Source organism: Varanus komodoensis, unplaced genomic scaffold (assembly GCF_004798865.1).
Source record: "Varanus komodoensis strain SLA01 unplaced genomic scaffold, ASM479886v1 scaffold71, whole genome shotgun sequence".
Taxonomy (NCBI): Eukaryota; Metazoa; Chordata; class Lepidosauria; order Squamata; family Varanidae; genus Varanus; species Varanus komodoensis.
Genome location: NW_025336360.1, coordinates 1561723 through 1589084, shown reverse-complemented (window position 1 = coordinate 1589084; position 27362 = coordinate 1561723). Strand labels below are relative to the sequence as shown.

General features: G+C 54.0%; 1 protein-coding gene across 4 annotated transcripts; it reads right to left on the bottom strand.

The window, feature by feature from the left end:
• Nucleotides 1-592: 592 nt before the first annotated feature.
• DNAJC16 (DnaJ heat shock protein family (Hsp40) member C16) lies at nucleotides 593-27298 on the bottom strand. 4 transcript variants are annotated; one of them, XM_044452351.1, is made up of 16 exons: nucleotides 27243-27276; nucleotides 26498-26566; nucleotides 24439-24613; nucleotides 23521-23587; nucleotides 20468-20801; nucleotides 18809-18993; nucleotides 17439-17543; nucleotides 15973-16131; nucleotides 13049-13179; nucleotides 11938-12121; nucleotides 10709-10891; nucleotides 8911-8987; nucleotides 7449-7529; nucleotides 7137-7232; nucleotides 5423-5590; nucleotides 593-4163 (listed from the first exon to the last, which is right to left on the bottom strand). In XM_044452351.1, the coding sequence occupies exons 3-16, from the start codon at nucleotides 24603-24605 to the stop codon at nucleotides 3770-3772; spliced, it is 2331 nt and encodes a 776-aa protein (XP_044308286.1). In that variant the 5' UTR covers nucleotides 24606-24613; nucleotides 26498-26566; nucleotides 27243-27276; the 3' UTR covers nucleotides 593-3769. The 4 variants fall into 4 exon arrangements, with proteins under 4 accessions (XP_044308286.1, XP_044308287.1, XP_044308285.1 ...); XM_044452352.1 differs by lacking the exon at nucleotides 26498-26566 and having other exon boundaries at nucleotides 27243-27298; XM_044452350.1 differs by lacking the exon at nucleotides 27243-27276 and having other exon boundaries at nucleotides 26498-26826.
• Nucleotides 27299-27362: the final 64 nt, after the last annotated feature.

Genomic DNA, 27362 nt, shown 5'->3' with positions numbered 1-27362 from the left:
ATCAATTAATCCTATGCAGTGTGAAGGATATGGAAAAAGGAAGAGAAATTTATGACCCCAAAAGGAGAGCTCCCTGATTGGTAAAGGGAGCTGCTTATGGCCAGCATATTCGAGCAACGGTGGGAGAACTGAGCTGGCTGCCGGGCCAGGTTTTAGGTTTTGATTCTACTCGACAAAGTGCTAAAGAGCTCAGGACCAGGACGCTGGAGAGATGGGCTGATCCCTGCTACTTGGGGGCATCCAACATTTTGGAGGCCTGGTCCAGCACAGCTTGGAACAAGGATTGGAGCATCCACCTTCTAGAATCTCCACAAGAGATGGAACAGGTGCCAAACTTTCTGGGTCTTCATCACGTTACTCAAACCATATTTTTTCCAGCAGGCATTCCTAGGAAGGCAGCATTGGATGAAAAAAGTTTTCATTTTGCTTAGAAATTTCTTTAATGTAAATGACCCATAAATGTGGTAAAAGAAATAAGACTCCAGGAAAAAGCTGGAAATTTATGGGGTGGAATTCAGCACTGTTGTCTATTGCCAAAGGAGGTCCGGTCTACCTGTGTGTTGCTTTAACATAAGACTCACTTCAAACCACCTTCTGATCGCACATTAAAATAGTTTATTTCAGTTGCAAATCCATAAGAGATCTTAAAGCAAAACCAAACCAAAAAAAAATTTGTGCCTGTTCACAAATACAAAAACAAAACAAAAAATAAAAATAAGACAATTTGCCCAATAACTTATTTATTCCCTGCCCTCCCTGACAGAGTATCAAAAGTGCAAAGTATTTATCTTTCTTTTTGAACCAGTCCCTTCAACCTGGGTCAGACGTTTCTTCATACCAGCTTCAAATCATTTCTGTCGTGTTTCTGGAGGAGACAAGATGGCTGGCACAAGGAGGCTGTTGGGGGCGCCACATTGATGTCAAAAGCAAAAAACAAGCAGCACACGTGGGATCGGATTCTACATTAACATTTCCCAGAATGGTAGCTTCAGAAAGCCGTTCCACAGATCTGGCAGTGGAAACCCCCTCCTTCTGCAGACCATTGCAAGAGAAGATCGGTTCGATGTGCAGTGTGCATTTCTGGGTTAACGGGTTCAGTCTTAGCAGGAGGTGTTCATCGCCTGGCAAAGCAGAGGCCCCGCTCCGGACGCGAGCGGCAGAGGCTTTACACCTTGTGCAGAGGAAGGCCGCTCAGGCAGCAGGTGCAGCTCTGTGTCAGTGCCCAATTCCGTGCCGAGGGGGCAGCCTTGGCGAAGAGGCACAAAGAGCAGGGGCTGCTCCGTGCAGGAACCAGGACCGCCATCAGGCCCAGCCGCTCCACCGCCGAAAAGCTGCCCCTCTGCCGGCCATGTTTTGAACTGGGGTGATGAGAAGCACCGCCAGCCTCTGCCTGGGACATCGCCCCCTTCTGCAGGCACCCAGCCCTGGGCAGGACGGCAGCCAGGAAGCAGCTGGGCTGTGCACCACGAGAGCAGCACCCCCAGCTCATCCCACGCACTGTCTGAAGACGCCAGGGGCATTTGAGCATCAAAAGGCCTGCTTGCCTTTTCCTGGGCCTCCTCAAGGAAACCTGTGGCATTCCAGATGTTTCTGGACTCTTTCGTGGCAACACGGTCAAGGGCCGGGGGGGCCGGGAGTGGTCTCCCAGCAACATCTGGAAGGCCACCGGTTTCCTCATCCTGGGTCTGCCTGGAGGCTCCACCAGCCACATCTGAAACCTAAGCGCATCTGAAGCATGCGGCCTGAGCTGAACCCGGTGGCTGCAGCAGCAGCTGGCCAGACCATTTCCTCGCTTCGCCTGTCCTCCGCTGGGGCACTTAACTCCTCCTGCCCAGGCCGGCTGCATTCCGCTGGCCCTGCAGCTCCACCGCTTCCATCTCCTCTCTGTACGGACCTTCCCTCACCGAGTCCGTGGGGAGCCACACAGAGCCGGATTTGCAGTCTGCTCAGCGAAGTCACCACAGGTCAAACCTCGAGACCCCATTCTGCAAAAGGCACTTTGCTCCAAGCGGCCGAACGGAGTAACCGGATCTTTGGCCTGGATGCAAAGAAACCTGACCCACTTGCAGTGGCCTGCCTGGAGCAGACGGCAAGACAGACAGACGGGGCAGGTCCAGCACGGACGGGGAAGCCACGCCCATGGGAACTGGAGCACCATCCCGGTCGCTGTGACAGACAGAGAGCAGCTGCTCCCCCAAAATAGGCGTGCAGGCGTGCATGCCTGCGTCTCTCCTGAGCTGCTCCTGCTACAAGGGGAGGGCACAGGCCCCGAGCTGGGTGGGCCCTGCCACAGCCCCAGCCGCCTGGCACAGGGCTGCACGTGCTGCTTGACAAATGCACCTGGCGGGCTCCCATCACAGACCGAAGCTCAGTATCCCACCTGCCCATTCTTCTGCAGGGCCATCCTTCTGAACAGAGGTGGGTCCCTGCAAGACCGCTCTCTCTGCTCACACACTTGGCCAGGTTGGCTCGCCCCATGGTCTGAAGTTTCTCTCCGATTCTACCCTCTCAGCCTGCAAAGCATGCCGGCAGGCTCCGGAAATGGAGAGAGATTCTGCAATGTACTGAGCAGCGGATTCCGAGAGGGGTGGGAAGGGCCAAGGAATAGCTGAGAGGCAGCCTGGCGATTTGGTAAACATCTGTCCATCTCAAGAAGAGTTTCCGAGAGGCTGACAGAGCAGAAATGCAAAGGGGCAGGACTTCCATGTGAGTAACTGCAGTAGTTTTGAAGGCGTTTCAAACCAAACCTATCCAGGGAAATACAATCATTACAGAAACAACACAAGCTCCTTGGTACAAAGAAACAGAATTAAATTACTGTCCTAGCAATGAATCGGGAGATTCCATTTTGGAAAAGAAAGAGTTATGTGGAGAGCGACTCCAAGGCAGCAATTGCAAAGTTGTTTTTCACATGGCTCTTGGCTTGTAGCAGATTATATCTACAATCTATGGACATGATTTGAGGGTAGGAGCTCTAAAATACTTTAAAACGAAAAACCAGACATGGCGGAGGCAGGACGGCAGCGGAAGGAACACAGATTTTAAAATGGCTCATCGACTTGTACAGTTTTCACGGCTCGCTCAGCCACTTCCTGCCCTGAGAGAAGCTTAGCTGACAATCCACAGGTCAATTTATTGCACCCAGAGCTGGAGGGCATGAAGGAAGCTTAACAGCCCCCTCCCCACATTTCTTGACCCATTAGCCATGTGGTAGAGAGACCCCCCCCCCGCCATACACACCCTAAATTGTCACTTCAGGGGGAAACCAGAGGATAATGGTATGGCAAAGAGCTCAATGAGGGCCAGCAGCATGCGTGGGGCAAGGAAGGCAGAGACACCTGAATGCGCACAGAAGGTGTGCCATAAACTGAAACCAGTACCTGAAACAAAGACAAACCAGTACACAGAAGAGCTCCCGCAGCAGCAAGGCCTCCGTCAACGCTGGTGGAAGCCCCGGAGCAGGATGGGAAAATGGGAGAGGATCGGGGGTGGGGTGCTCACTGCTGTCCTTTCCCCACTGTATAGCTCCCCAACATCCGGAGCCGTTTCGATGCCAGAGCGGATGCCGGCGCATTGCTTCCCACTGCTCCAAGGTCAAGGATGTGGGAAGGGTGCTTCTAATTCACTGGGCCTAGGAGAATTCACCTAAAAAGCTACTGTCTATCCGACACAATGTAAAATTCCCAAAGGAGAGACGCTTAGGGTTGTCCTCTTTCCAAGTCTGCAGTGATAAGATTCTCCTTCCAACCCCGTCTGAAACCTTTATTGTTCAGTCTAGTGCAGGCCACGAGGGAATATAAAACCGTTTCAAGGAGCCTTCCAAGAGTCGTTCCATCCACAGGGATAGCCTTTCCAGTTTGCTTTTCACAGACTTCGCCTGCGGGCTGCCCGAGGGGGGCTTCCCCCGGGCCTCCCCCGGCTGGGCATCCTCGCAGGGCCGCCCCGAGACGTCCCCGTCGTCATCCGACCTGGGAGGCTTGAAAAGGCAGAAGTACTTCTTGTGTCCGTTCAGGGCCAGTACGTAGCCAGTGTAGTCACGCTCCAGGAAGTGCTTGTCGTACTGATTTGGGATGGGTGCCACGTCCTGCGCAAACTCCAGGACGTATTCAAGCCATTCCCGGTGCTTGTCCAAGTTCAGGAAGGAGAAGTGGAGGCAGTTGCTCCTGGGAATGGCGATACAATGAGAAGAGGCATGTTAGCATGTCAGCGTGATGGAGGCTCGCACTCGGATCGGGCGGAGGAACCGGGACTGCGCCCTCCACGCAGGACACGCGCGGGAAATTAATCTGGAGGCGGGGAATCTTGTGAATAAACGGCTGTGAACAATCCATGAGGGGCACGATCCTAGGAGTGGTGAGCAGAAAAAGGGCCCACCACTCAGCATTCCCCGGCTGGCATTTCCCCCCTGACTAAACAGACAGAGCACTGTGCCCTAAGAAGCTTAGCTCCTATGTCCCAGGGCACACGCTGAGGAAATGATCACCGCCTGGACCTTTCTGCCTTTCCATTTTGCAGCAGCATCTTAAGCGGCTCACCGCTGCAACGATGCCCGTGTTCTGACCCCAGAATAACCGGTCCCCCCGCCCCCCACTATCACAGCTTGCCTCTCCCACCCCGACTGAGGTCTGTATCAGTCACCCACTCGGAACACGTCCTGCCTCTGATGAAGCAGGCAAGTGGAGAGAGAGGCTTTTGCGGGAAGAAACGGAGCCATGAGTCGGAGCCACAGGAGTCTCTGTTCCTCAGTGCAGCTACCCCAGTGCAGGACCAAGCACGACCCTGAGTGGGGCCAGGATGGGCCCCGATCTCCACCCCATGCCACTTCCAAGGGCCCAGGAGAGCCCCCCAACCTTCAGGCCTGCCACAGACATGGGGGCAGCGGACGGAGGGGGCTCTGGCAGCCCACGGGCTGGACAATGGCTGTCAGGGCCGCCCGCCTTAACCGGAACGGTAGGAGGGAGAGACATGGCGGCCATGCTTGAAATTCTGCACGGGGCGGAGGGAGGGGACAGGGAGACAGTCTCCTCCCCCTGGGGTCACGCGGCGAAGCAGATCGGTGGGAGCGTCGGGACAGATAAAAAGAGGCTTCTGCACAGAACCGGGTGTGGTGGGTCTGTTAGGCTCCCGGTTCTCCGCTAAAGGCATGGGATGAAACCCAGCGGGAATTAAATCCAAATCAGAGAGGAACTTGCCAGGGACAGGGCTGGGTGTGCGTGCACAAATGCGCCTCTCCTGAGGCCGGGAACGCTGGGGGCGCAGCTGGGAGGCGGAGGAAGCGCCAATCTCGCCCCCAGCCATGTGGGCAACGTGCTTCAAGCACTGCCCCAGCGCTCTCGTGCGGAGCCACCGCTCTCCCCCTGCAGCCCTCCCAAGATCTGGGCCCGGCCAAGCCACGCTGGCCAGCCGAGTGCCCTCCACGCACCCGGTGAAGCTGTAGACCTCCAGGGCAAACTTCTGCAGCAGGGGCGTCCTGGTGGGGTTTGAGAGAACCAGCACCACGTTCATGTGCCCAGGTCTCAGCCGCACCAGGTTGCTCGTGTAGGTGATGTTCGTGAGCTCCGTCACTTCTACGAAGCCCTTCTTGGGGACCCTGCAGGACAGGTGGGCAGCAGTTTCCAAGGATGGGGGAGAAAACCACAGGGTCAGTTCAAACGAGCGCACCATGAAGTCTGGAGCGAAAAGGAAAACGAAAGCCACAGGTGGAGGACAGGAGGGAGATGGCTCTGCCGCCACACGTGGGACCCAAGACGTCCTTGGGGACCTCCTAGGAAAGTTTAGACGGAGAAGCGGCCTGGGGTTCTTGGCTGCTCAGAGCTGCGCGTCGCAGGCCCCCTTTCTGTCCTCCCTGGCGCACACTGCATCCTGTGTGGCTCTGAGGCGGAGCCCGAGGGGGCAGTGAGAGGCGGCGGCCAGAGAGCTGCCCGGATTAATCAACGCGCAGCGTCTCGGTCACGGGAAGGTGGGAGCTCTGCTCTGCTCTGGCCGTCGGGCAGCGTTCGGAGAGCTGCGGCCCGTTCTGGGGAGGACATGAGCAACCCACGCGGCGCAGGCCTGGCGGCACAACCAGACGCTGGGTGCCGGTTCCCGAGGAAGCACGGGAAGAGCTGCGCATGCGCAGGCAGGACGGGCTTCGGGCATCGGAAGCCTGCTGCCCAGGAGAGGGAGCGGCCTTGCTCTCGGGTGCTCCAGAGGACGCAAGCGCTGAGGGAGGACGCCGATCTCGGGGCAAGGCTGGGGCGGCTTCCTGGGTGGAGCAGGCTGCTTCGGGAGGCGGCAGGCTCTGCCCCGTGGAGGTACGCAGACGCAGCATGGACGGCCGCTGGCCAGGGACGGTCAGTCCCTGAAACCGGACAACGCCACGATTCTGAGTGGGAGAAGAAGCTGCAGCGCGAAGGCGACAGGCACTGGCCTTGGAAAAGAAGGGCGCAAGAGGCAGGCCAAGGGGGCTGCAGGACGGCTGCTTCCTCGCGTGTCGCCCACCTGCTCTCGCTGGGGTGCCCTCCCTCTCTCCCTCCCACGGCCGCTCGCCCCAAAGGGCCTCTCAAGGCAGCTTCAGACACTGCTGCCTCCTCGCATCAGAGGCCGGGGGGACCTTCCACAGGGCAGCCGCTTCCCATCAGCCCTTCTGCCTTTCACCAGGAGAGGCCAGGAAATCAAGCCAACAGGCAGAGGGGCTCTCCTCTGCACACACAGCGGGGCCGTGCCAGCGAAGCATCCCCTTCTCCACACAGGCTGGCATGGGAGGCTCCAGCTCTCCGGCCACCTCTGCCCTGCTCTGCAGGGGTCCCGGCCCGGAAAGGTCTTTTCCGTCCTCTGCTACTCAGGGCCTCGTCCGGCCTCCAACGCACGGGTTCTTCCACGCACCCTGCAGTGGCGAGCATGGACAGCTCCCAGCCTGCATCCCCGCAGGTGCCGGGGGCGTGCGGCGGGGGGAAGCAGAGATGGCCTCGCCTGCGCAGGGGACGGAGGCCTCGGGGACCAGCCCTGGCGCTTCCTGCAACGGGAACGGCGAGCGAGGCCTCCGGGCAGAACTGCCGCAGCTCTCGGCCCTGGCTCTGGCCCAGAAGAAGCAAGCAAGCAAGCACAGGAGGGAAGAGGAAAGCGAGACCCTAAAGCCTGACAGAGGCTGGACAAACCTGCTGTCTTTGTTGAAGCTCGTGTCGTTCTTCTCGCCCTTTGTGGGGCCTTCATCTTTCTTGGGGACCGGGGAGTCTCTCTCGTCGCTCGAGTCACTGAAAAACAGCGAGGGATTCTTTGGGTGAGCAAATGCCTGTTTGCAGATGCTCTAATGAAAAGCAGTGGAATATCGACTGATGATCCAGGTGCCTTTGAGGAGCCCGTTACTTTTAACGAAACCACGCAGGCATGCCCGTGAGAGCAGCGCAGGGCGGAACCGGGAGAAGAGAGTGCAAATACAAAGGAGAGAGAATTATCGGGCGGCGACTTACCTGAAGGCCTGCACAATGACCGTCCCGAAGAGAATGAACAGGGCCGAGAAGATCAGCGACAGCAAGGGCATCATTTCTCGCCTGTAAGAGAGGAGCCCGGTAAAGGGCAAGATCCAGCGGGACTTCCTCTCGCCTCTGGACGGAGCTCCGCCTTCCCGGCAAGCCATAGCTCCCTCCCTCCCTCCCTCCCTCCTGTCTGTCTGTCTGTGTGAGAGCGCTTCCCTCCTCCCTCAGACATCTCTCCCAGGGGTCGGGGTGCCAAAAATGTCTTGCGCACTGTTCTTCACTTTTTTAAGAACTTTTCAGTGGATTCCCATCTTCGATAAAGTACAGGCAAACTAATTTAATGCAAATAAAAATGTGCTGCGGAAAGCATCTGTTTTTAACATCAGGAGACACAAGCACTGAATAAAGTGGCTCTGGGGAACTGTTTTGTTTTGTTTTGTTTTGTTTAAGGGACATGTCCCCATGGTGGAGGGCAGTCAGAAGTCACACACTGCTGCCAGGTGAAGCCCAAGCCGAAGGGGTGCCCGGCACGTCCCAAGGCACCCCCGCATGCCCCCCCCACCATGCTTGCTGCAGCTCCCTACAGCTTGCAAGCTGAGCCCTGAGAAAGAAGCATCCTCTGAACAGCACCCAGCAGGGAAATGCGGCTCCCTGGGGAGGGGAGGGGAGGCTATGAGCACAGGGGCCTGCTCCAGCTTTCACCCAGCTCACGGCCAGAGGCTCCCCACCCGCGACCGAACAGGCCCACTGAGCCCAGCACTGGGTTTCTCACACTGGCCGGCCAGACGGGGCAAGGGCGTCCACAAGCGGGGCCCGGAGGCAGCCCTCCTGCTCTGCTCCTCAGGCCTCAGCACTGCACTCTCAGCCCCGGGACAGGACGGCTCCCCTTGCCAGCAGTAACACCCACTGACAGGCCAGCCGGCCATTGGGCGATTACGCTTCATTCCAACTTACGGCCTGCTTTGCCGAGTTTTCCCACACCCAGGGTGACTCACAACAAAACACCAGGGCAAACCTCAGATTGTCTGTGTGAACGAACAGCCTGCTAAGGGCTCAGGAAGCAAGAAATGAACTGCATCTCCCAGTGGCCACAGCTGAAATGTCAGCCCCCCACTGAGCACTGCTCTCATTTTTGCTTTTTGCCTTGAAGGCTTCCAGTTCTGCACAGTTGCATGTGCTGCACGAGGGGAGTCGAAACAAATGAACGAAGACCCAAAACTCAGGCCTGGAAAGGAAACGACGGTGGGACACTCAGTCCGACTTGGTCAGTCTCGTTACCTTGACCTTGGAGGCTGCTCAAAGGAGCAGCACAGGAACTCTGCCCTCTACTCCAAGGAGTCTTCAGTGGGCAAACCAAATACCATTTCAAAATACCGCAGACCTTTTCAGGGTCTTATGCCAACAGGGAAACATGCCAATGGAAGCAGGAGGGCTGCTATTAATGCAGACGTCATACCAATTGCTATGGAAAAGGCTGTCCCAGCAGTCCAAGATGTAATCTGTGGCAGAATAGATCCATCGAAGGAAGAAAATCTGCAAGCAGAGGAGGAAGAGGAGGGAGAGAGGGAGGATGGCTGCAGGGAGGGGCTTCAGCAAACAGCTCTCCCCGCTAGGCCATCCGCTATAGACAACCCTGCCATACAGGTGCTAGGGGACGATGGCTGGGAATGATGGGAATTGTAGGCCAGCACAGCTGGAGTAAACCAGAGGGAGAGACTGGTGCTTAGCAGCTACCTGCAATTAACTGACTCAGGCAGGAGCAGGGCTGCAGGGCAGACCCTGGAAATCCATGTGTGGATGTCCCCTTTGCGGTGGATTCACACATGCAAATCGCTGCCATGTCCACCATTTCCCCGGCAGCCCCCTCCTCCGTAAAGCAAATGTGAGACACGCTGCAAAGCTGCCTGCTGAGCGAGCGCCGGGAAGGTGCGGAACCCAGCCGCGTCGCCCAGTTCTCTCCCGGACGATCCCAGATCGGAGGACTGCAAAGGTATTCTTGGAAACGTGTGGGAGAGGCAAGGGGCGGCATCCCAGAAGGCAGAAGCCGTGCCGAACAGGAACAGGGAGGTCCCTTTTTTGCGGGGGGGGGGTGCGGTAGGGCTATTGTGCCCTGACTAGTTTGTTGAGCCCTCCTCAACATCAGTGGCACCCGCAGAAAACATGCCAAGCAGCTCTCCTCTCCTTGGGGCGAGATCTTGCTTGACGGGGGCACATACAAGCTTGCCCAGCCACAGACGTCCCCCATGCTCTCTTCCAAATTACGTTATTTGCTGAGAGTCGTTCTTGGCTGCCTTCCCAGGCTCTCTTGGAGGAATGAGGCCAATGCCCGGCTGCATTCCCCCCCCCCCCCCTTCCACCCCCCTCATTCCCAGCGTGTGGCCTGCTGGGGCAACTGGCCATGTAGGCCTTCCGTGGGATGCTGCAGGGTTTGAATTCCTCCTTCGCCCCTGCCCCCCAAAATCTGCAAACCTTGGGGTTCCCCTGGACATGCTGATGCCTAGGCTACTTGTTTTATTTTCAAGGCCACCGTAACTCACATAAACAGTAAGAATAAGAATGAGGATGCTGGAAACATGTTTTCTGGGAGTGAAGGTTGCAATCCTGTTTGTAGAAACCTGAGAATAAGTGGCACTGAAAACAGGCAATGACACATCACATCAAGCTGCAGGTCTTCCCAAACTCAACAGGACTTGTTTCTAAACAGGGCTGTCTAACTCTTATTTTTTTTTCTTTTATAAGGGCATTCTTCCCTTAATGCTTTAGCTATTTAAGTTTTTAATGTTTCTTTTGATAAGATTGTATGGTATTTTATTTGTCGTGAATAAAGCCAGCTGGAGCCGGGGGTCAGACTAGATGGCCTGGGAGGTCCCTTCTGACTCACTCTGTTTCTATACAGAACATTGATGCAGGTGCCTTTCTGAAGTGTTGATGGATATTCAAGGGAACTTCACAATCTAACTAGTTATGAAAATGAAAGGTTCGCTAAGGTTTTCCCCATTTTATCCTTTCCCACAGATCAAGATAGCTTCAGAAAATAAACTAGTGTGCTTTTAAGTCACAGTCCCTCTGTTTAAAATTGGCCGATATCGATTCACAAACTATAGCTGCGAGTTAAGAACTTTGGCAATTAATCTGATCCAAGCCAGAACCCTTTGCCCGTCTACTCAGGAATAAGTTGAAGTGAACGTTTAGGCCTGCCAGTCACAGAGCACCCCCGCTCCCCCAGCATCGTAGTAAATGCCAACAATGCTTACGGGAGCAAGTTCATCATTCAAGTCTTGCAGGACGGCCTCCGAAGAAAGAAAGCCGGGGTTAGTCCTCAGCTGATCCAAGAGATCCAGAAGGATGAAGCTGTCCTCTTTGCTACCACTCCAGGGATCTTCGAGGGCTCGGTAGACCACTCGGCCAACGTTGTTGCGCCTCTCCAAGATGACCACCTGGGCCAAGCGATAGGAGACCAGATCACAATTTGGTGGGAGAGGTTTCAAACATCTGTCCGAAAGTAGCTGGCTAGCAAAGGGCTTTCACAAAGGGCGCTCTTGCTCGGACTGGGGTCAAAAGTGTTGAGGGGCTCATGGAACCCCAATCCTGGAACTCAGAGTGGCAAGATCTCTAGACCAGAATTCCCCGTGCATTTCAGCTCTCATCTGCTGCAGCCCACATGTCTTGCAGCGCTCCTGGAAGGCACCAGGCTGGGGATGGCTCCTTCGGGCCCAAGACACAGGCCTCTCTGGTCTGCAGCAGCCCCTGGAAACCTCACCATGGTGGGGCCAACCTGGCCACCTGAATCACATCTGCTTGAGTCACTGCCTCACCACCCGATTCCTCTTTCTCAATGGGCAACAACTCAGTGGCGTCCTGGACCAGCCAATCTATATTCCGCATTGCGCCCGTATCCCTCTCATGCTTGCAACCTGTTTGGCCTTCCATAAAGTAAGAGGATGGCCCAGAAATTTCAGGAGTATTTTCGGTATCATGCAATGGTTAGAAAGGCAATTCACCAGGCAATGCGGGGATGTTTCGTTGGGTCCGATACAAAGTGTGCTTCCTGCTCCGATTTTTGCATGGCTCCCCACCACCAAGGACTGATGAAGGCATGTGGGACGGGGCCTCGGGCAAACTGGGTCCCAGTCCTCCCTCGCCCATGGAGCCCACTGGGTGACTTGGGCCAGTCACAGACTCTCAGCCCAACCTACTTCACAGGGTTGTTGTTGTGGGGATCAGATTGAGAGGAGGGGGAGAATGATGTGAGCCACCTTGGGTTCCTCAGAAGGGAAAAAAGGTGGGACATAAATATAAATAAATAAATCTGGAGGTGGCGGGAGGTCACTCCTAGCTGGCAAACACGGCTTATATTTCAGCGTCAGCCTCTTCTATTTTCTGTTTTTTTCGCAGCATTGCCAACAGCGACCCAGAAAAGAAGTGTTTCTGAAGTAAAATAGGAAGAGGCACAGGACTCGGCTGGCCTGGCGGACACACTCACCGCCGACTTCCCGTGGAACTTTTCGTCGTCTGTTAGCAAAGTGTGGGCAAAGTTCCGCTGGGAGCTCTTGTGGATGTGCACGAAGCGCAAGGTGTCTTTTGTATTGGCCACCGCAAAGGCAAGGAAGGCTTCGTAGCTGGCGGCGCACTTGTCCCCTTCGTTGGTGATCAGGACCACGCAGTATCTGGCGCAGGAGGAGGAAGGAACATGAAACACAGAGGACTAGCCGCTTTACTAGGGTAGTGATGCGGAAAGGCATCCTTTGGGCAATGGAGAGAGTTGCCAGGGAGGCTCTCAATCCCTTCCCAACTGGCCTGAGACCAGAACACCCACGGCCCTCCAGTCGGCATAAGAGAGAATCGGGGCTCCAGCCTCCCCTCGCCGACGGGGAGGGCTGTTTGATGCCGAGCCCTCCAGATGTTGCTGGGCTCTGCCTCCCACCACCCCTGGGCTCAGACGGGCAATGCTTGAGCATGATGGGGTTCGTAGTTCAAGACATTCTAGAGGGCCAGAGGCTCTCCAGCCTGGTTTCGAGCAAACTCCTGCCTCTGAAGGTGCCAAGTACCAAATGAGGCTGCCTCCGTGACCTTCAGGGATGGAAGCTCGGCTGTCATCTGAGACATGCGGCTTGCCAGGATTCTTCTGGGTCCTGGCCGGTTTCGACCTTTAAAATCCTGGCAGCCAGGATTCTTCGCCCCTCCCGGAATGAGCATCCAAGCCTCCGCTCAACAGGGGACTGTTTCACTGATTAAGGACTGAGAACCAAATCTGCCTGGGTCTGAACCGGGCCTTTTGAGCAGCGGTTCAGAAACTGGCCTGTGCCACTTTTCCTCCCCCTGTGCACCCCTTCTTTTTAGCCACCCAATGTCTCCTCTTTTAATTGCATGTCTTTCTACGGCATTACAGCATGACTCCTTTTTATCACTGATGTGAACTGCTCAGAGAGAGATTTCTCTGAAAAGGGGGATAAAAATGGCAGTAAATCTATCAAGAGGATGCGGACGCGGTCTTGCTTATCTCTGCAAGAAAAAACATTTCAGAACGAGAAGACGCACGAGGAATTCTGCCTGGCTGCGTCATCAGGGAAGCCTGCCACCAGCTCGCCACTCACTTGCGCTGTCGGTGAGACTTCTTCACGGGACACAGCTCCTGGAAAAGCTTCTGGCTGGTGAGACGGGATGCCAGCAGGAACTTGTTCTGGGAGAGGAAGTCATCGATAAGCTGCTTTCTCATGCCTCGGGCCTGAAAGACAGCAGGAAAACAGACGGCCAATGGAGTAAATGTTCATTGATAGATCACATGGCTTTTAGATGCATTGGCCAATTATCAAAACCTCTCAAGAGATGCTCCTTTTTGAGATACTGAAGGAACCTAAAGATAAACTTAGCCTTGAACCACACAAAAGCTACCAATACAATGTCAGAAAGAATAAGACGCTGCTCGTTCGTCATTTCCAAAGAACATCAGAACCAAAATGCCCTCAGTAGCTAGGGCCTATTAACCTGGGTTGGGCAACTTCTTGGATTCCAGGGGCCAATTTCAACCCCCGGGAAGCCCCCGGGGAGACACACTAGTGCACATGCACCTGTGCACTCCTGCACTTCCCGCTCCCTCTCCAGCTCATGATTATGGGAATGCAGAGCTGGACAACTACCACCAGGCGCCCTCCGCCAGCAACCCTGGCCTGCTCCAGCCAGCTTGCCAAGCCACTGGGCACGAAGCCGTTTCTTAGCTGATTTTGCTGGGAATGGGTTGGCAGGGAGGGCTGCACTTTTGCAGCAGGCTGGTGGGGGCCCCGTTCTACTAGGATATGAGTGAGGAGAGCCTGGCTCCTGCCAGCCCAGCAAGGAGCTGATCCGTGTGCCGCAAGGGGCCCACTTCTGCTGCTGCACAAGGTACACGGGAGAGACGCTCCTCGCATGCTCTGTGCGGCCGCCAGCTCAGCGGAGTGTTGGCGAGAGGACGCTCTGGGGGCCTCCACGGGCTGCCTGCAGCTGCAGGTTGCCCTCCCCTGCACTGGCCAGCCGTTTAACCACGCAGCTGATTAGCCTACTGATTCAAGCTTGCAGTCCTGCTCGAAGATGAGCCGAGGAGGCAGCAAAACCCTCAGATGGAATCATCTGGGCTTGGTTCAGGCACCACAGGAAAGGAAGTCCCGCTTTGGTACCATCACCACAATCCTTGGGCCCGCCTGCTCTTATCAGGGACCCCACTTAAACTGCTTACTTCTGCTCCAGCGGGACCATATTCGGACCTCATATCCGATCAGGAAGCTATGGTCGGCACTGGCCCTTCAAATCTCCATCGCCCTAAACGGCTGCAGGCTATTTTGGCTTGGTGGCGCTCCCTGCGAGAAGATCCACAAGCTGCCACCCCTCCCTCCCTCCCGTCCTTCCTTCCGAAGGAGAACTGCTTCCTCCCTTTAATGCCGTAGCCTTACCCTGAAGCAAATGCATCCTAGATACATGTAAGCGCACAGCAATTTCCTCTGCCTCTCCACAATCCATCATTCCGCCATCTCCTACCTCATCCTTCCCTGTAACAGCAGACTCTGGTGCTGAGTGCCAACAGCAGAGTCATGAAGAACCAAGAGAAATTCTGAGGGTTGCAGAAGAAGGACTTTTTTTTTTTAAGAAAAATGGGGTAAAAACACCTGAAGCAGCCTAGTGAGCCTGCTTGGTGGGAAGTCAATGGAAAAAGAAACATGGGACACCGAGAGAGGTGGGGACTGGAAGGACTCACTTCAGCTCTTTGCTCACATGGCAAGAATGGAGAGAGTAGCACAGGCGTGCGTTGCGGGGTCACGGCTCAGTTCGCCTCTTAAGCCACATGGTATTCACTGCTATGAGCGTGCAAGGAGACAAATGTTTCCGGAAAACGCCTTTATCCACCCTGGCTTCCCTGTAGCTCAGTGGTGGCGAACCTCTGGCACGCGGGCCACCGCGGGCACACGGAGCCCTCTCTGTCGGCACACGAGCCCAGTCGCCCCAGCATCGCCCCATCGGCCGAGCATCTGATAACAGCGCACACAGGGGCCATGCGCATGCTCGGAGAGGAGGAGCGGTGCCAGGCCATGACGTCAGGAGCCGCAACTCATTAGCCGCGACTCGCCTGAGTTTTCGCATGGCCGGTCAGCGCGCTGCCAAGGATATATATATATTTGCTTGGACTGGCTGTGAGTTGTTTTTTCTGAACTAAAACCTCAGTTTTCAGGTTTTATCGCAGTGTTGGCACTTTGCGATAAATAAGTGGGTTTTGGGTTGCAGTTTGGGTTGGTCTCTAAAAGGTCCACCATCACTGGGTTAGGGTTGGAAAAATGAGGTGTCCTTGCACGATTTTGAGGGTTGTGATGTATTTAGAATGGGCAGAAATGCTGAGCCGTGCACAAAAAGCTACTCAAGGGAGGCTTTTTCAAAATCGCCCCTTTCAAAGGTATTTTATTAGGGTTAGGGGAGAGCACCTGGGTAGGGTTGGGGCAGTGGTGGCGACCATCTGGAACGTTTCATTGCTCCCGCTTCACTCTGCATTGTTAGTGCAACTGTTCTTTACACTGCATGTTACGGGAGCGATCGTGTGGCTTCCTGATAGCGCCTCAGTAGCCACAGGGCAAGCCGAAGTCCCAGCTCCAGCCTTGGAGAACTGCTCCAAGGTGCAGCTGGAATGCCAGACTGGGAGCCTCCTCCGTTTGCCCCTGCAGCTGGCACGGCTGCTTTGGCGCTGGCTGCGGCTACAAGGCTGCAAGACTGACCTCGGAGTGGGCACTGGAAGGGGACGGGGAGGGGAGGGGAGGGGAGAACCAGGCCCTGCTCTCCTCCGGAGCTTCTTAGTGGAGACTGCAAAGGCCTTCCTTGCGAGCTAGAGCAACTCCCTTAAGAGGACGGCAGGAGTGCCGAGGCCCCCGCTGCCCCCGTGGCCCATGGGACGCCGTAATCCCCAGGACTCGGAGGGGTCGGAGCAGCCACACCGGCTGCCGCTCTTCGCGATTCTTATTTGCAAAAGCTGAAGCGCTCACAGGCAGCGGGCAAGGCGTGCTACCTGAATGACATCTGCAGGCTTATCGATGTGCTCCTTGAACACCATCATGGTGGGCGTGTAGACGTTGATGTTATACTGGCTGGACAGCTCTTCAGTCCCTCGGAGCCCAACGAACACATACCCGAAGGACAGGTAATCTTTGTAGGCAAACGCAGTCAGCTGGAAGAGAACGAGGGTCGGGCGGCTCAGGACGGTCAGTCTCCTGCTCGGAAAGCTAAAGGGGGCCCTGCTCCGTTTCCCATTATACGTCGGCCTGCCCCCGTCAAGGAAGCGGGGGAGGAAGAGACGAGCCTGCTAGCCGTATGTCGTCTAGTGAGAGCGTTCACAGGCCGGAGGGCGGGTGGGGAGAGCCCTGCAAGCAGGCCAACCAAGGCGGGCTCGGCATTTCGTCGGTTTATAAGACTTAATCGCAACCTGGGCTTCAGACCCATTCAAGGAAGCAGCCCCGCGGTAGCCTCTGTTGGAGAGCCACTTTGAAGGCAGCATCAGGGCAGCCCTGAGCAGGCCTCCCCCCGAGCACAGGGTGGCTGCAAATGTGCGGGGAGGGGGCATGCGAGACCCTCCGCGACACCCCCGGCGCACAGAGCTGAGCACGCATCACCCAGGCCGGAGAGCTCCAGGGAGAAGCAGGGCCGCTGCAAGTCACCCTTATAAACCGAAGGGGTGTCCAGCCCGGCTGCTTGCTTGGGCTCTCAGGGTGTTCTGCTGAAACCAGAAACAGCTCTTCGTCGACGCTCCGGTTCTCTGAGAAGTCCCCTCCTCTTGCGTGTGCAGGAGAGACTCTTCTGAGCGCATGCGCACGACAGGCTCTCCCCACCCGCCCTCCGGCCTGTAAATGCACTCTCAAAGCGACATACACCTACAGGCTTGTCTCTTCCTCGTCCACTTTCTTTCCAGGGCGCCAGAGCACAGCAAGGTTATGCAACATATTTAGCCAAGAGCACTCGGAAACTCGTCAGACCTGAAGGTGGGCCCCTGCGCCCCGCCCTTACACCCCTTGAGCGGGCCTGCAGCCCCCCCGCCCCGGTCCCCATCCGTTTCTGGGTTGTGCCTCCATGCAGCTTCCCCCGGCACACGAACGCTGCCTCTCCCGGACACGGAAGGACTGCGCTGCCTTCCCACCCTGCCTAGAAGCGTCTTCCTCTGGAGTGCTCAGCCCACAGTGACCCCAGGGCAGGCCCTCTTTGGGCGCTGGGATCACTGGACAAACGAAAGCACCTTCCACCACGCCAGATCACCGGTCCATCTGGCCCAGCACTGTCTCTTCCGTCAGAAATGCAAGTGGAGAAGGCCCTCTGCCCCGGAGCCCTGCCTCTGAATTCCGCCCCCAGGCAGTGCAAGGGCGAGCTCCCAGAAGCGGCGGCGAAAGACCCCGCCACGCAAGGAGGCCCGAGGATCACCACTGCTTCCAGCCTCGGAAAGCGGCCTTATGCCAGGCACGGGAAAGCCGGGTGCAGGGAATCTACCTTGTATAAGAGCGGAACGAGAGGCATGTGGTCAAACAGGAGGACATGCGGCTTGTTCTCCTTCTTCCAGTTTGACAGGAACTGGATGTAGGTTTTATCTGTAATCTTTGAGGTAAAGCAGAAAAAAAGAGTCTTAGTCCACAAACAAAAAGGAACAGAGGAGATGGTTCTGCTGTTGCCTCAGATAGAGGTTTGAAATGGGCTAAAATTAAAACATTCTCGTAAGGGTCAAATGACATGCTGTGCTAGCAGGCATGTCTGTCTCCTGATGTTTATCGACTCATTATCAATTTGTCCTAAAAGTGGTGGCTGTGGAAAGGTGCACTGCAAACTGAAGAGTGGGGAGTGGGGACATGATGTCCTCCAAGGCTGTCACAAAGAGGAAGGTCAAGATCTCTTCTCGCTGATGCCAGAGTGTAGGACACGGAACGTCAACCCAGATTCAGGCTGGACATCAGGAAAAGCTTCCTCAGTGCCAGAGCAATGCAACAGTGGAACCAGCTGCCTGTTGAGGTGGGGGGCTCTCCCACACCAGAGACATTCAAGGCGAAAATGGACAGCCACCCGAGTGGGATAGTGTGACTTGGTGTTCTGCAACAGCAGCGGGGTGGACTTGATGGCCTTCCTGGACCCTTCCAACTCTACTATTCCATGATTCCACGAAACTGATTGGGAAGCAGAAAAACAATCCCCCAATTCCCACCCACCAGGCCATTTTTCTGTATCTTTATCACCTCCAAGCTGCTCTCTGGTTGCAAAATCCCCCTCACCCCTGCCTAGCCTCCTGGAAAAGGCATGTAGAGGGTGGGAAAGGTTTCAGCAGATAGTGGCATGGGGAATGGATGACCATCACCCCTTTCCACAACGCTGCCCCAAATCAAAGGTATCTGGTACCCGCAGTATCTCCCACAGCAGCATATAGCAAAACAGCATGGTGCCAGAGAAAGCCAAGGACCACGGATCTTCCTGATGAGAAGGGAGGTGGGGCCCTGAGGAAGGAGGTTTTACAATACTTCATAAAAAAAGCATTTTTCTTACTGTCTGGCAGCAGAGAAAAATATGGCAACCAGACATACGCAGCTTCCGGATTTAGCATCGCCTCATTTCAAAACAAAAGCCCCCAACTCCAAACTTCCATTATCCACCCCCTATTCTAGCTATTTTAGACCAACTGTAAGAAACAGATGAACCCAGAATCATTAAGACCCTAGATAGGGACACAGCATTGATGAAAAGCGTGTGAGGGGAAGAGAGTTTGTGTTTGAATATAAAAGGTGTGTGTGGGGGGGGGGGGGGAGGTCTCCAGTAAATTCCAAAGGAAAAAAAAACAGGAAAGAACGGCTTCAGGTAAGCCAGGAGGTGCTCATTACCTTCTCAACAAGGTTCGCTGGAAGAAGGCCCTCCACAAACTGCCGCAGATTCTCCCGAACAACCGCATTGTGGAAAAAGGTTATTTTCCCGTTGATAAGCCCCAGGATGGAGGGTGTGCTGTGCGCGCCCAGGTGATGGGCCAGGCGCCTCTCGTATCCGGCATGAACAACGCCGATCCCCACTCCTGAAAGAGGGAAAGGCAGACGGCTTCAAAGTGGGATCAGGCATCTCGACTAAACTCCCACACAACTTCCAAACAGGGCGGCTCAGAAGCAGGACGGCTGCAATCGCCGCCTGCCGTGGACTGAAGCCGTGGGGATTGATCAGAACTACCGTCTGGGCTAGACAGGAACTACCGGAAGAGCATGAGGAGGCTCTGCAGGGTCAACAGGGGCTGGAGCAAACCTCGCCAGCATCCAAAAGCCAGAGGAGTTTCTTGAAGCCGTGCCTCCTGGCCTCCCGCTTGCCAGGAAGCGCAGCAGGGAGGGTGGCCTTGAAGCGCCTTTCCCCACTCGTTCCGCAGACAGGGCTGCCTCTGCTCCCCGAACAAAGCTGCCTGCCTTTGCTACAGCAGCAAAGGCAGCCCTTCTCTGCAGAGTCCGTGCGCCGCTGCCAGACTCTGCCACAGAGCGGGGAGGACCACTTCCGAATCTGTGGCAAGAGGCACTGCCAAGCATTCTGGGCCTGGGGGGAGGAACGGATCTTCCAGGCGACTTTGGAGGCCCACAGAACAACCCCCGGCCTGTTCAGGAGCCGGTGCAGCTACGGAGAAGGGGGTGCACAAGCTCTCTTTCGCATCTTTATATTCTGCACCCATATTTCCTCATTCTGTTCAGCCAGCTGTGTATCATCTTTGACGCAACTGGTTTAATTTCTTCCTAAGTAGTGTGACTCTTTTTATTACTGGCTAGAGAAACAGGACTTCGTATAGATTTAAATATGTTTTTAAGTTATCATAAATAGAAAAAAATGTGGGGGCTGACCCAGTAGGTCCAATGTTTCTGATGACTGATGTTGTTTTTAGTTTTCTTTTGTTTTAGGGTTATTTTGAATAAAACTTGTTATTAAAAAAAAATCTTCCTAAGTAGCCACAGGATGACAGCGAGGTGCCTTGGCTGAATCACAGCACCTGTGACGGCAGTGGCAGCGGCCGAAGCGCAGCCCCACACGCTTCGCTTGCAGCTCATGTGCTACCTGCAGAAAGTGCCAGGTGCTGGAAAAGGCGCAGGAAAGGACAGCCAGAATGCAAGAATGCCTGGGATTGCTGAGGTTAGAGGGAACGCCAGAGAGGGAGTCCTCACAGAGGCGTGCTGGGAGAAAGTGGAGACAGTTTTCCCCATCCCCAAATACTCAAAGCCATCCTCTGGGGCTGGTTGGAGGGAAATTCAGGACAGGTCAAAGGCAGGCCTTCTCAGCAGAGCACAGAAGCCAAGTTAATCTGCACACATCCTGATGCAGGCGGCTGCTAAAACACACTGCGAGCAGAACGCTGGACCAGAGAGGGCCCGCGTCTGATCGAGCAGGACCTTCCCTTGAGCTCTCTGGGCAGGATTCCCTTTTTGCTGTCCTGCTGCAGGAGCAACAGACCAATCCAGTCACCACCGAAACGGATGTCCAAATAAAACAGGCACAGCCGGGCAGGCCCCTGCCTCTCTCACCAAGCGCTTCCAGCTCCTGGACCACCTCCTTCCACACAGGCTCAATGTGGATGCAGCTGAAACACCAGTCGGACGTGATCTTGATGAGATAGGGCTTCCTGAAGCTGTCGGGCACGACCTCGTTCACGTAGTGCGAGAAGTGCAGCAAGTACTTCTCGTCGGAGGAGTCCCGGCGGTCCGAATTGAACGGGAAATGGAAGAAGGATTCGTCGAAATAAAAGCTTTCGTGGAAGTGGTGGAACGGGCGCTGCTGCTGCTGCTGAGGAAAGCCTTGGTTCTCGTCCACGTCTCCATAGCGGTCAAAGTTTAATCTCTTTTCCTCGTTCGACAGGATCTGTTTGGAACAAAAATGGAACAGCCTGCGGTCACTGCAAGCTGGAAATGTATTTTCACCTCCTTGTTCTGTTATTCCCATTTTTCTAAAGCTACAGAATAAAAAGTCCAAGCCAGGACTTCAGTAAGCAGAATGGAAGGGCGGCAGGCTCTGACTTCATCTGCTGGCTGGAGCACCGGGGCCCCAGGCAAGCTGCTTCTCCTGTCTCCCAGGAAAGCATCTTGACAAGGGAAAGACCATCCACAGGCCAGAGCCGCAGAAGCCGCACGGAGCTTCCTTCCTCCCTGCCAGCAGGAACACGAAGAAAGGCGCTCTAAGCAGCCAGTGCCTCAGCTTTTCCTTTTTCCCTCCCTCCTCCAGATCCCTTCTATTTGTGTCGTGTCTTGCAGAGGGCAGATCTCAGGTTGACGAGATTGACTTTGTTTTTCACTCTCTCTCTACAGTCACCAAGTGGAACCAGTGTGAAATGGTGGCTCAAGAAGGCAAACAAATGATGGCAGAAAAAGATGCCTCGGCGCACATGCCCAAGCCAGGAATTTATGTTTCGTACCAGAAAAACAGAAAGAAATCAAACCTAATTTCTTATACACACACACCGTTAGTAAATCTATAAACACATCCCTTTAACCATCTGCATAAAATTCAGCACCTTAACTCTGCCCGCAAAGCAAAAGACACCCAGTCTGTGGATCTCTCTTGCCTTCATGCCCCATTTCATGACTTTCCAGAGGTACCTGGCCAACAAGGATGAGCAGAATCTTTGGTTTGGTCCTGCAAAGCTCTCCCAGTGGACTAAGCTCTCGGTGGACTGATCTATTTGCTGCCCTTAGCTATGATAGCTTAGTGGTGCTTCTTTGTTCAGAGGCCGTCTAGATCCCAGTACATGATGCTGAAGGCAAAGCTTGTGAGCTTTGGAGAACAGACGAAAAGCCAAAGGCCTATCCACTCCAGCGGCCTGTGGCCAGTCCGCTGCCTGTGGGAAGCCCATGGGCAAGCAGTGAAGAGAACAGCAACCTCCAGCTTCTCCAGCACTACCATGACTGGTAGCCAAGTGCCTTCTTGCCACGAAGCACCTGCCCGGGAGGCTGTCCACCTGCAGAAGGCGCAAGGCCGTCCCTTTGCACAGCATCTTCCTATCACCAGAAAGCCTTTGCACTCAGCATCCAACACTCCTCCCCTCCCATGAGCCTTCTAGGACACATGCGGGCGGATCCCCAAAGAGCTTCCTCCCCATCTTCCTCTCCCAAACCTCTATGGTGCCTTTACTATGGTTAGACTCCAGCTCCCAGGTGCCCTACATCCTCTGGGGCAGCCCCATACTCCCCACCCTCGCTTTAGGCTGAAAGCCTGCAAGAAGCTGCTTTGTTTAATTTGGGGGCTTTAATAGTCGTGGTTGTTGCTGTGACGTACCATCATGTGGCCTCTGAACTGTGCCTCTGAATTGCTGTCTTGGGCAGCCTCTTGTCAACTGAAGGCCGGGGCTTCCGTTCCGCGAATGATCCATCGTATAGCTGCTCTTCCCCTTCTTAGTCTGCCTTCAATTTTCCCCCAGTAGTAATGTCAAATAATTACCGGAAAATATATTGAAACCTATCCGGACTCTCCTTCATGGGACTCCAGACCAACACTTTGGTTGCTACCTGTCCGGCTCAGTCCACGATAGGACTGTGAGCAGTGGGGGGGGGGGGTTATGGGGAGCCCCTTTAGGGTTAATAAAATTCTTGTTTTTACTTCTGTCAACCTCAGAGCTTCCTTGGGGCTGCTCTTCATCTCTGCCATCAATCACCACCTCAGTTTACCATCAGAGAGAATGATAACTTTCAAAAGCCCACTAATTATAGAAATTCTCATTATGGGCAGGCAAATCATCCCCAGAACTTTAAAAATAAATAAATAAAACCACTGAGGGATGGGGGCCTACAGAACCCCCATTTTACATATAACTTCAAGAGAAGTCCCAGTGCGTAGCCACCAAAACTAAGAGCCTCAACGGAGTTAAACATGGTGTAAGTTGTGCAGGGTTCTCAACCCTGTGCTTTTAATCCCAATATTTAATCCATTCTACTACTCTTAGTTCTTATAAGTGACCTTGGGAGAAACATGCATTCTGCGCCTGCCTACCAAGCTTGGCCACTGGGGCCCTTGACTCACACACCTTCGGATACAACTAAACCAGAAGGCAGGAGATCTGTGCACTAGATCACGAGGGCCGGTGCCTTGCTCTTCAGGTGAAAAGCCGTTGCAAGATGACGGAGAATCCACAGACAGTATGCTGACTTCTGCTCTATTTTCCCAGCCTAATTCGCACATACAGAAACCCATTTGATACCTATACAGTTTCCTTTGTGGACAAATATTACAAAGGGAGAATTTTAACACAGGAAAACAGCTCAGCTGGGATGGGTTCCCCCACCAATGTTCTGGCACAATCCGATGTGGGTCTCACTACATCTGCCACCGACTTTTTAAAAGAAAAACACCAATATGTTAGCTACCCTGTGGTTGGGTGCCACAGTTTAAACAGAAGGACCTGCACTCCTTCCAATACCATTTAAAAATCCACAGATCTGAAATAAAATGGAAGCAGCCAGAACTCCCATGCGTAAGGGAGAAGGGGGGCATGTTGCCCACCCCAGCAACAAAGGCTATTCTTTAAAACAACAATTATATTATAGACTCTGCCAGACACAGATCAAAACTTGGGAAAGTCTCTCAATACCTCATAAGCCTTGCTGATTTGTATGAACTTATCTTCTGCTCCGGGGTCCTTGTTCTTGTCAGGATGCCTGGAATGAAAGCACAGCAAGTCCATCAGCAGTGTGATCATGCAGGCATGAGTTCAACATGGGTGTCGTGGCAAGAGAGGCAGAACTGATACTAATTACAGTGCATGTTGGCCAGCCTGACTTTCCTCGCCATGGAAGTGCATCTATTGTGGGGGCTTTTTGCACTGTTGCGGCTGCTGCAAAGAGCGATTTAGCTGCACACGGGGCACAGACTTTACAGAGGCGGCAGGCTCAGCTGTGGAAGGAAACAGACAAGGGGTGTGACACGCAGGGCAAGGAAGGCCCAATGTTTGAGGAACACCAGCTCTGTGAAGCCTCCCGGCGTTCTTGAGTTCTTGCGTCACTTTGCACACGGCTGACGATAGCTGCCTCGGCTGCCAAGGCCTGCCGCCTGAAGTCCTTTACTAGAAGCCGCCAAGCACTGTAGGGAATCCTATGCGTGCAAACGCATGCTCTGCCACGGAGTTACGGCCAGTCTCTGCCGCCTGGGCATCCGCATCTCTGCTGGCCCTCTGCCTGCTGGCACGCCTCCCCCCCCCACCCCCACTTAGTCACTTAGTCTTCCTATCTGTGTTCTACCTCCCTTCCTGCTATCGACACAGAAACACCCAGTAAGTAACTAAGCCCAGGAGTACCCAATATCCCAGCAAAGAGCACTTCCTCTCTGTACAACTTCTGACACATTTTCCCCTCCACTCCCCCCAGCCAAGCTTCCTGTTTGCCCAGCAGGCCACAATAGTGGCAGCAAAGGCTGGAAGGCCTAAAGAAAGAGGCAGCCAGTTGTCAGCCCAGGGGCCCAGAGAGGACACGCCGGCCTTCTGCTCAAAATGCCCTTCCTTGGATTCACTCACCATTCTCGGGCAAGCTTCTTATATGCTTTTTTAATGTCTGCCTGACTGGCCGTCCTGCTGACTCCAAGGATTCGGTATGGGTCAAAATCAACAGCGGACAAGATTTGCAGGGCCAGGATGAGGAACAGGATCACAACCAGGGAGACGCTTAACCTTCTCATTTCCATCTTGCTTCCTGCGGGAAATGTGCACAGAGTGTTTACTGATACAGAATGCAGAGCAGAGACCTGAGGAGCAGCAACACAGGCGCTCTGGAGTGATGGTCATGGACTCGGGCGCTTTTGTCCTTTTCCAGCGGCCAACCAACTTGCTCTTCCCTCTCTCTGCTACCAGCATCTCTTTTCTTTCTTTCTGTCTTTCTTTCTTCCCTCCCAATTCCCAGCCTGTTTTTGAAAGTTCCTTTTCCCTGGCCCTCCCATGTGGAAATGAGATTGAGACCACCCCAGGGCAGAAACAGGGGTGGAACGAGATGCTGCCTCTCTTCTTTTCAGCTGGACAGGAATTGAGTTCGGCTTCCTCATCTGGACACACTTCCTTTTTTCCAGTTTCAGCAAATGGGCTACCTCTCTCTCACACGGAAAGTGTGGGGCTCCAGGAGTCAGCTGGACGCCTAGTTCCAGGCTGGGATGTCTCTGGTCAGTGTGGTGGGGAACAGAAATAGTAGTTTAAGCCTCAACCTTATCCATGTTTAGACAAAAAAAAAAAATCCTCTAACTCTAAGCTTTCCCAAACCAGCATGTTTTCCATCTAAACATAAACAGGACTGTGCCCTTAAAAAGAATAATTGATGGCATCATGACAGGTACATAAGGGGCCAAGAATTTTTCAATGCCTGCATTTCTCTATGGATGATTTTCCATGGTGAAAAGGCCATTTTTATAAAACCAGATCACAAAACCTAACTAAACACTGTCAAAGTACCGACTAACTTTTCCACACATACAGAGATAGCCTGCATAGCTCTTTAGATATGATAAATGAGTACGTTAATCATGTTTCAGCACCATCATTTTCCCCTCAAGGTAAAATCTTGCACAAGTTTAGACAGAAAAAAGGGCCTACAACTCCCAGTATGTCCCAGTCAGTCATAGGACCTTTTTCTGTCTAAACTTGCATAGGACTGCAGTCAGTGTTTTAATGAATGAAAAGCAGTGTATACTGCAACTGCTGGGGCTTCAAATATCAATAAACAGTCCACTAAAAATAATTTCCAAGTCAAGCTTTGACTATATTTGAATGCAACAATTAAATCATATTAAAAAGTGATTGACTACTTCCTCCCAATCAAGAATTAAGTCCTACTACTTTGAATTATTGAAAAAATCCATTAAGAGATTTATGGAGAATGTAAAATTATTATGCCTTTTTGCTTACTAGATAGAAATGAAGAATGCTAACTCAAATATCATTGATTCACGGCATTAGCAAATATTAAGATGCAAAACAGCCAGAACATCTGGAGAATCCAGCCTGAGGCTGCCTCCTTCTATAGACAGAAATCTTTTTGAACTCAGCAGAAGTTATTTCTAAGTAAACATGATGGATAACTGCATATTTGCTTCACTTATTGAGGAGTAAGTCCAACTGCACTTAAGGGGACTTACTTCTGCTTATTTCCAAAATAATCCTAACCCAGTGAGACAGAAATGAGGACAGGAAGCACAGATAGGGGATGAAACTGGAAAGGACAAGCACACAACTATTATTTAATTAGTTCTGGAGAGGATGCTGCAAAAACTTGAGCCATTCATACATTTGTTGATTAAGGCGCCAAAAGCCTGTTTGTTGTTTTGCTAGTGTAACTGAGAGGCTAAAGACACAGCCGTTTCTCTGCAAAAACAGCAAAGCACCTTGTGGCCAGCTTAAGGATGCACAGATCAAATGGGTGCAGGGTTGTGGTTAGTTTGGGACTGAAGTTGGACTCTCCCACTGGTGGAGGGGAGGGTGGAGGGTAGGTTCAGTGACAAGCCCTGATGGCTGCCTCCTCATGCCTCAAAGGTATAAAGGGGTATAAGAAAGATGCAGGTAACTGCCCCATATACAAATGTAAGGAACCTGCCTAGCTAGGTGGGGCATAGCTCCATCATTCCAGCTTCCAACAAAGTCCAGCCAGATGCTTCAAGGAAATCTGCAAAGAGGAGACAGAAGCAAGGCACAAACACCTCTTGCCTGCCCCAGCTCAGCATTCCACCCCGTCCCAAAAGAGGCTGGCCGGGGGATGCTTGGAGTCACAGGCCAGCCCGTCTGGACGGAGGCACCACGTGGGGCACGGCTGCAGCTTCCCCTGGGATAGGCCTCCCTTCACACGTGCAGCTCCTGGGGCTGAGAGGCTGATCGCCAGGAATTCCTGCCAGCCCCTGTGTCATAGTCCGGATGCAGCTTCGGTATTGTAGGCCACGGGAAATACACATCATAATGGGGGGGGGGGGGGGCTGGGACGCAAGAAGAGAAGTCGCCCCCCGCCCCATCCCCAACCCAACATGGCATTTGCCAGGAACCCCCCAGATAGCAACATGCAATACTGCAGCTCCCCTGTACTTCCTCCCTCCCCCTCTTCCTCACCTAACGCAAGGAAGCTTCTCCCCCACCCCTCCCCACCTTCATCCCCGGGAAGCTCCCTCTGAAAGAGGCCCCCCTTCAAAACCCTCTTCTTCTACCCCCCCCAGCCTTCCCTCCTCCAGACCAGCGAGAAAGAAAGCGGGGGCTAGAGAGTCCTCCTCCCCTCCGCAACTACAGGTCACGTGGCTACTTGGGACGACACCCCCATTGGGGGAGGGGGCGGGAAGGGCGCTCTCCATACCCACCCGAGGCGCCAGTGTCCCCCGGACCCCACTTCCGGCTCGGCGGCCCCGCCTCTGGCCGCCGTCACCATAGAGACGGCGCAGCTTGGCCTCACTTGCCTAGAGTGACGTCCTCGGCGCCGC

Coding starts and splice junctions, on each gene's coding strand:
- DNAJC16 (XM_044452352.1), bottom strand. CDS start 24,605: ATGGAAATGAGAAGGTTAAGCGTCTCCCTGGTTGTGATCCTGTTCCTC. Junction 23,588..24,438: donor AAGAAGCTTGCCCGAGAATG/GTGAGTGAATCC, acceptor CTTTCATTCCAG/GCATCCTGACAAGAACAAGG. Junction 10,892..11,937: donor AGTTCCACGGGAAGTCGGCG/GTGAGTGTGTCC, acceptor CGCTTGGCCCAG/GTGGTCATCTTGGAGAGGCG.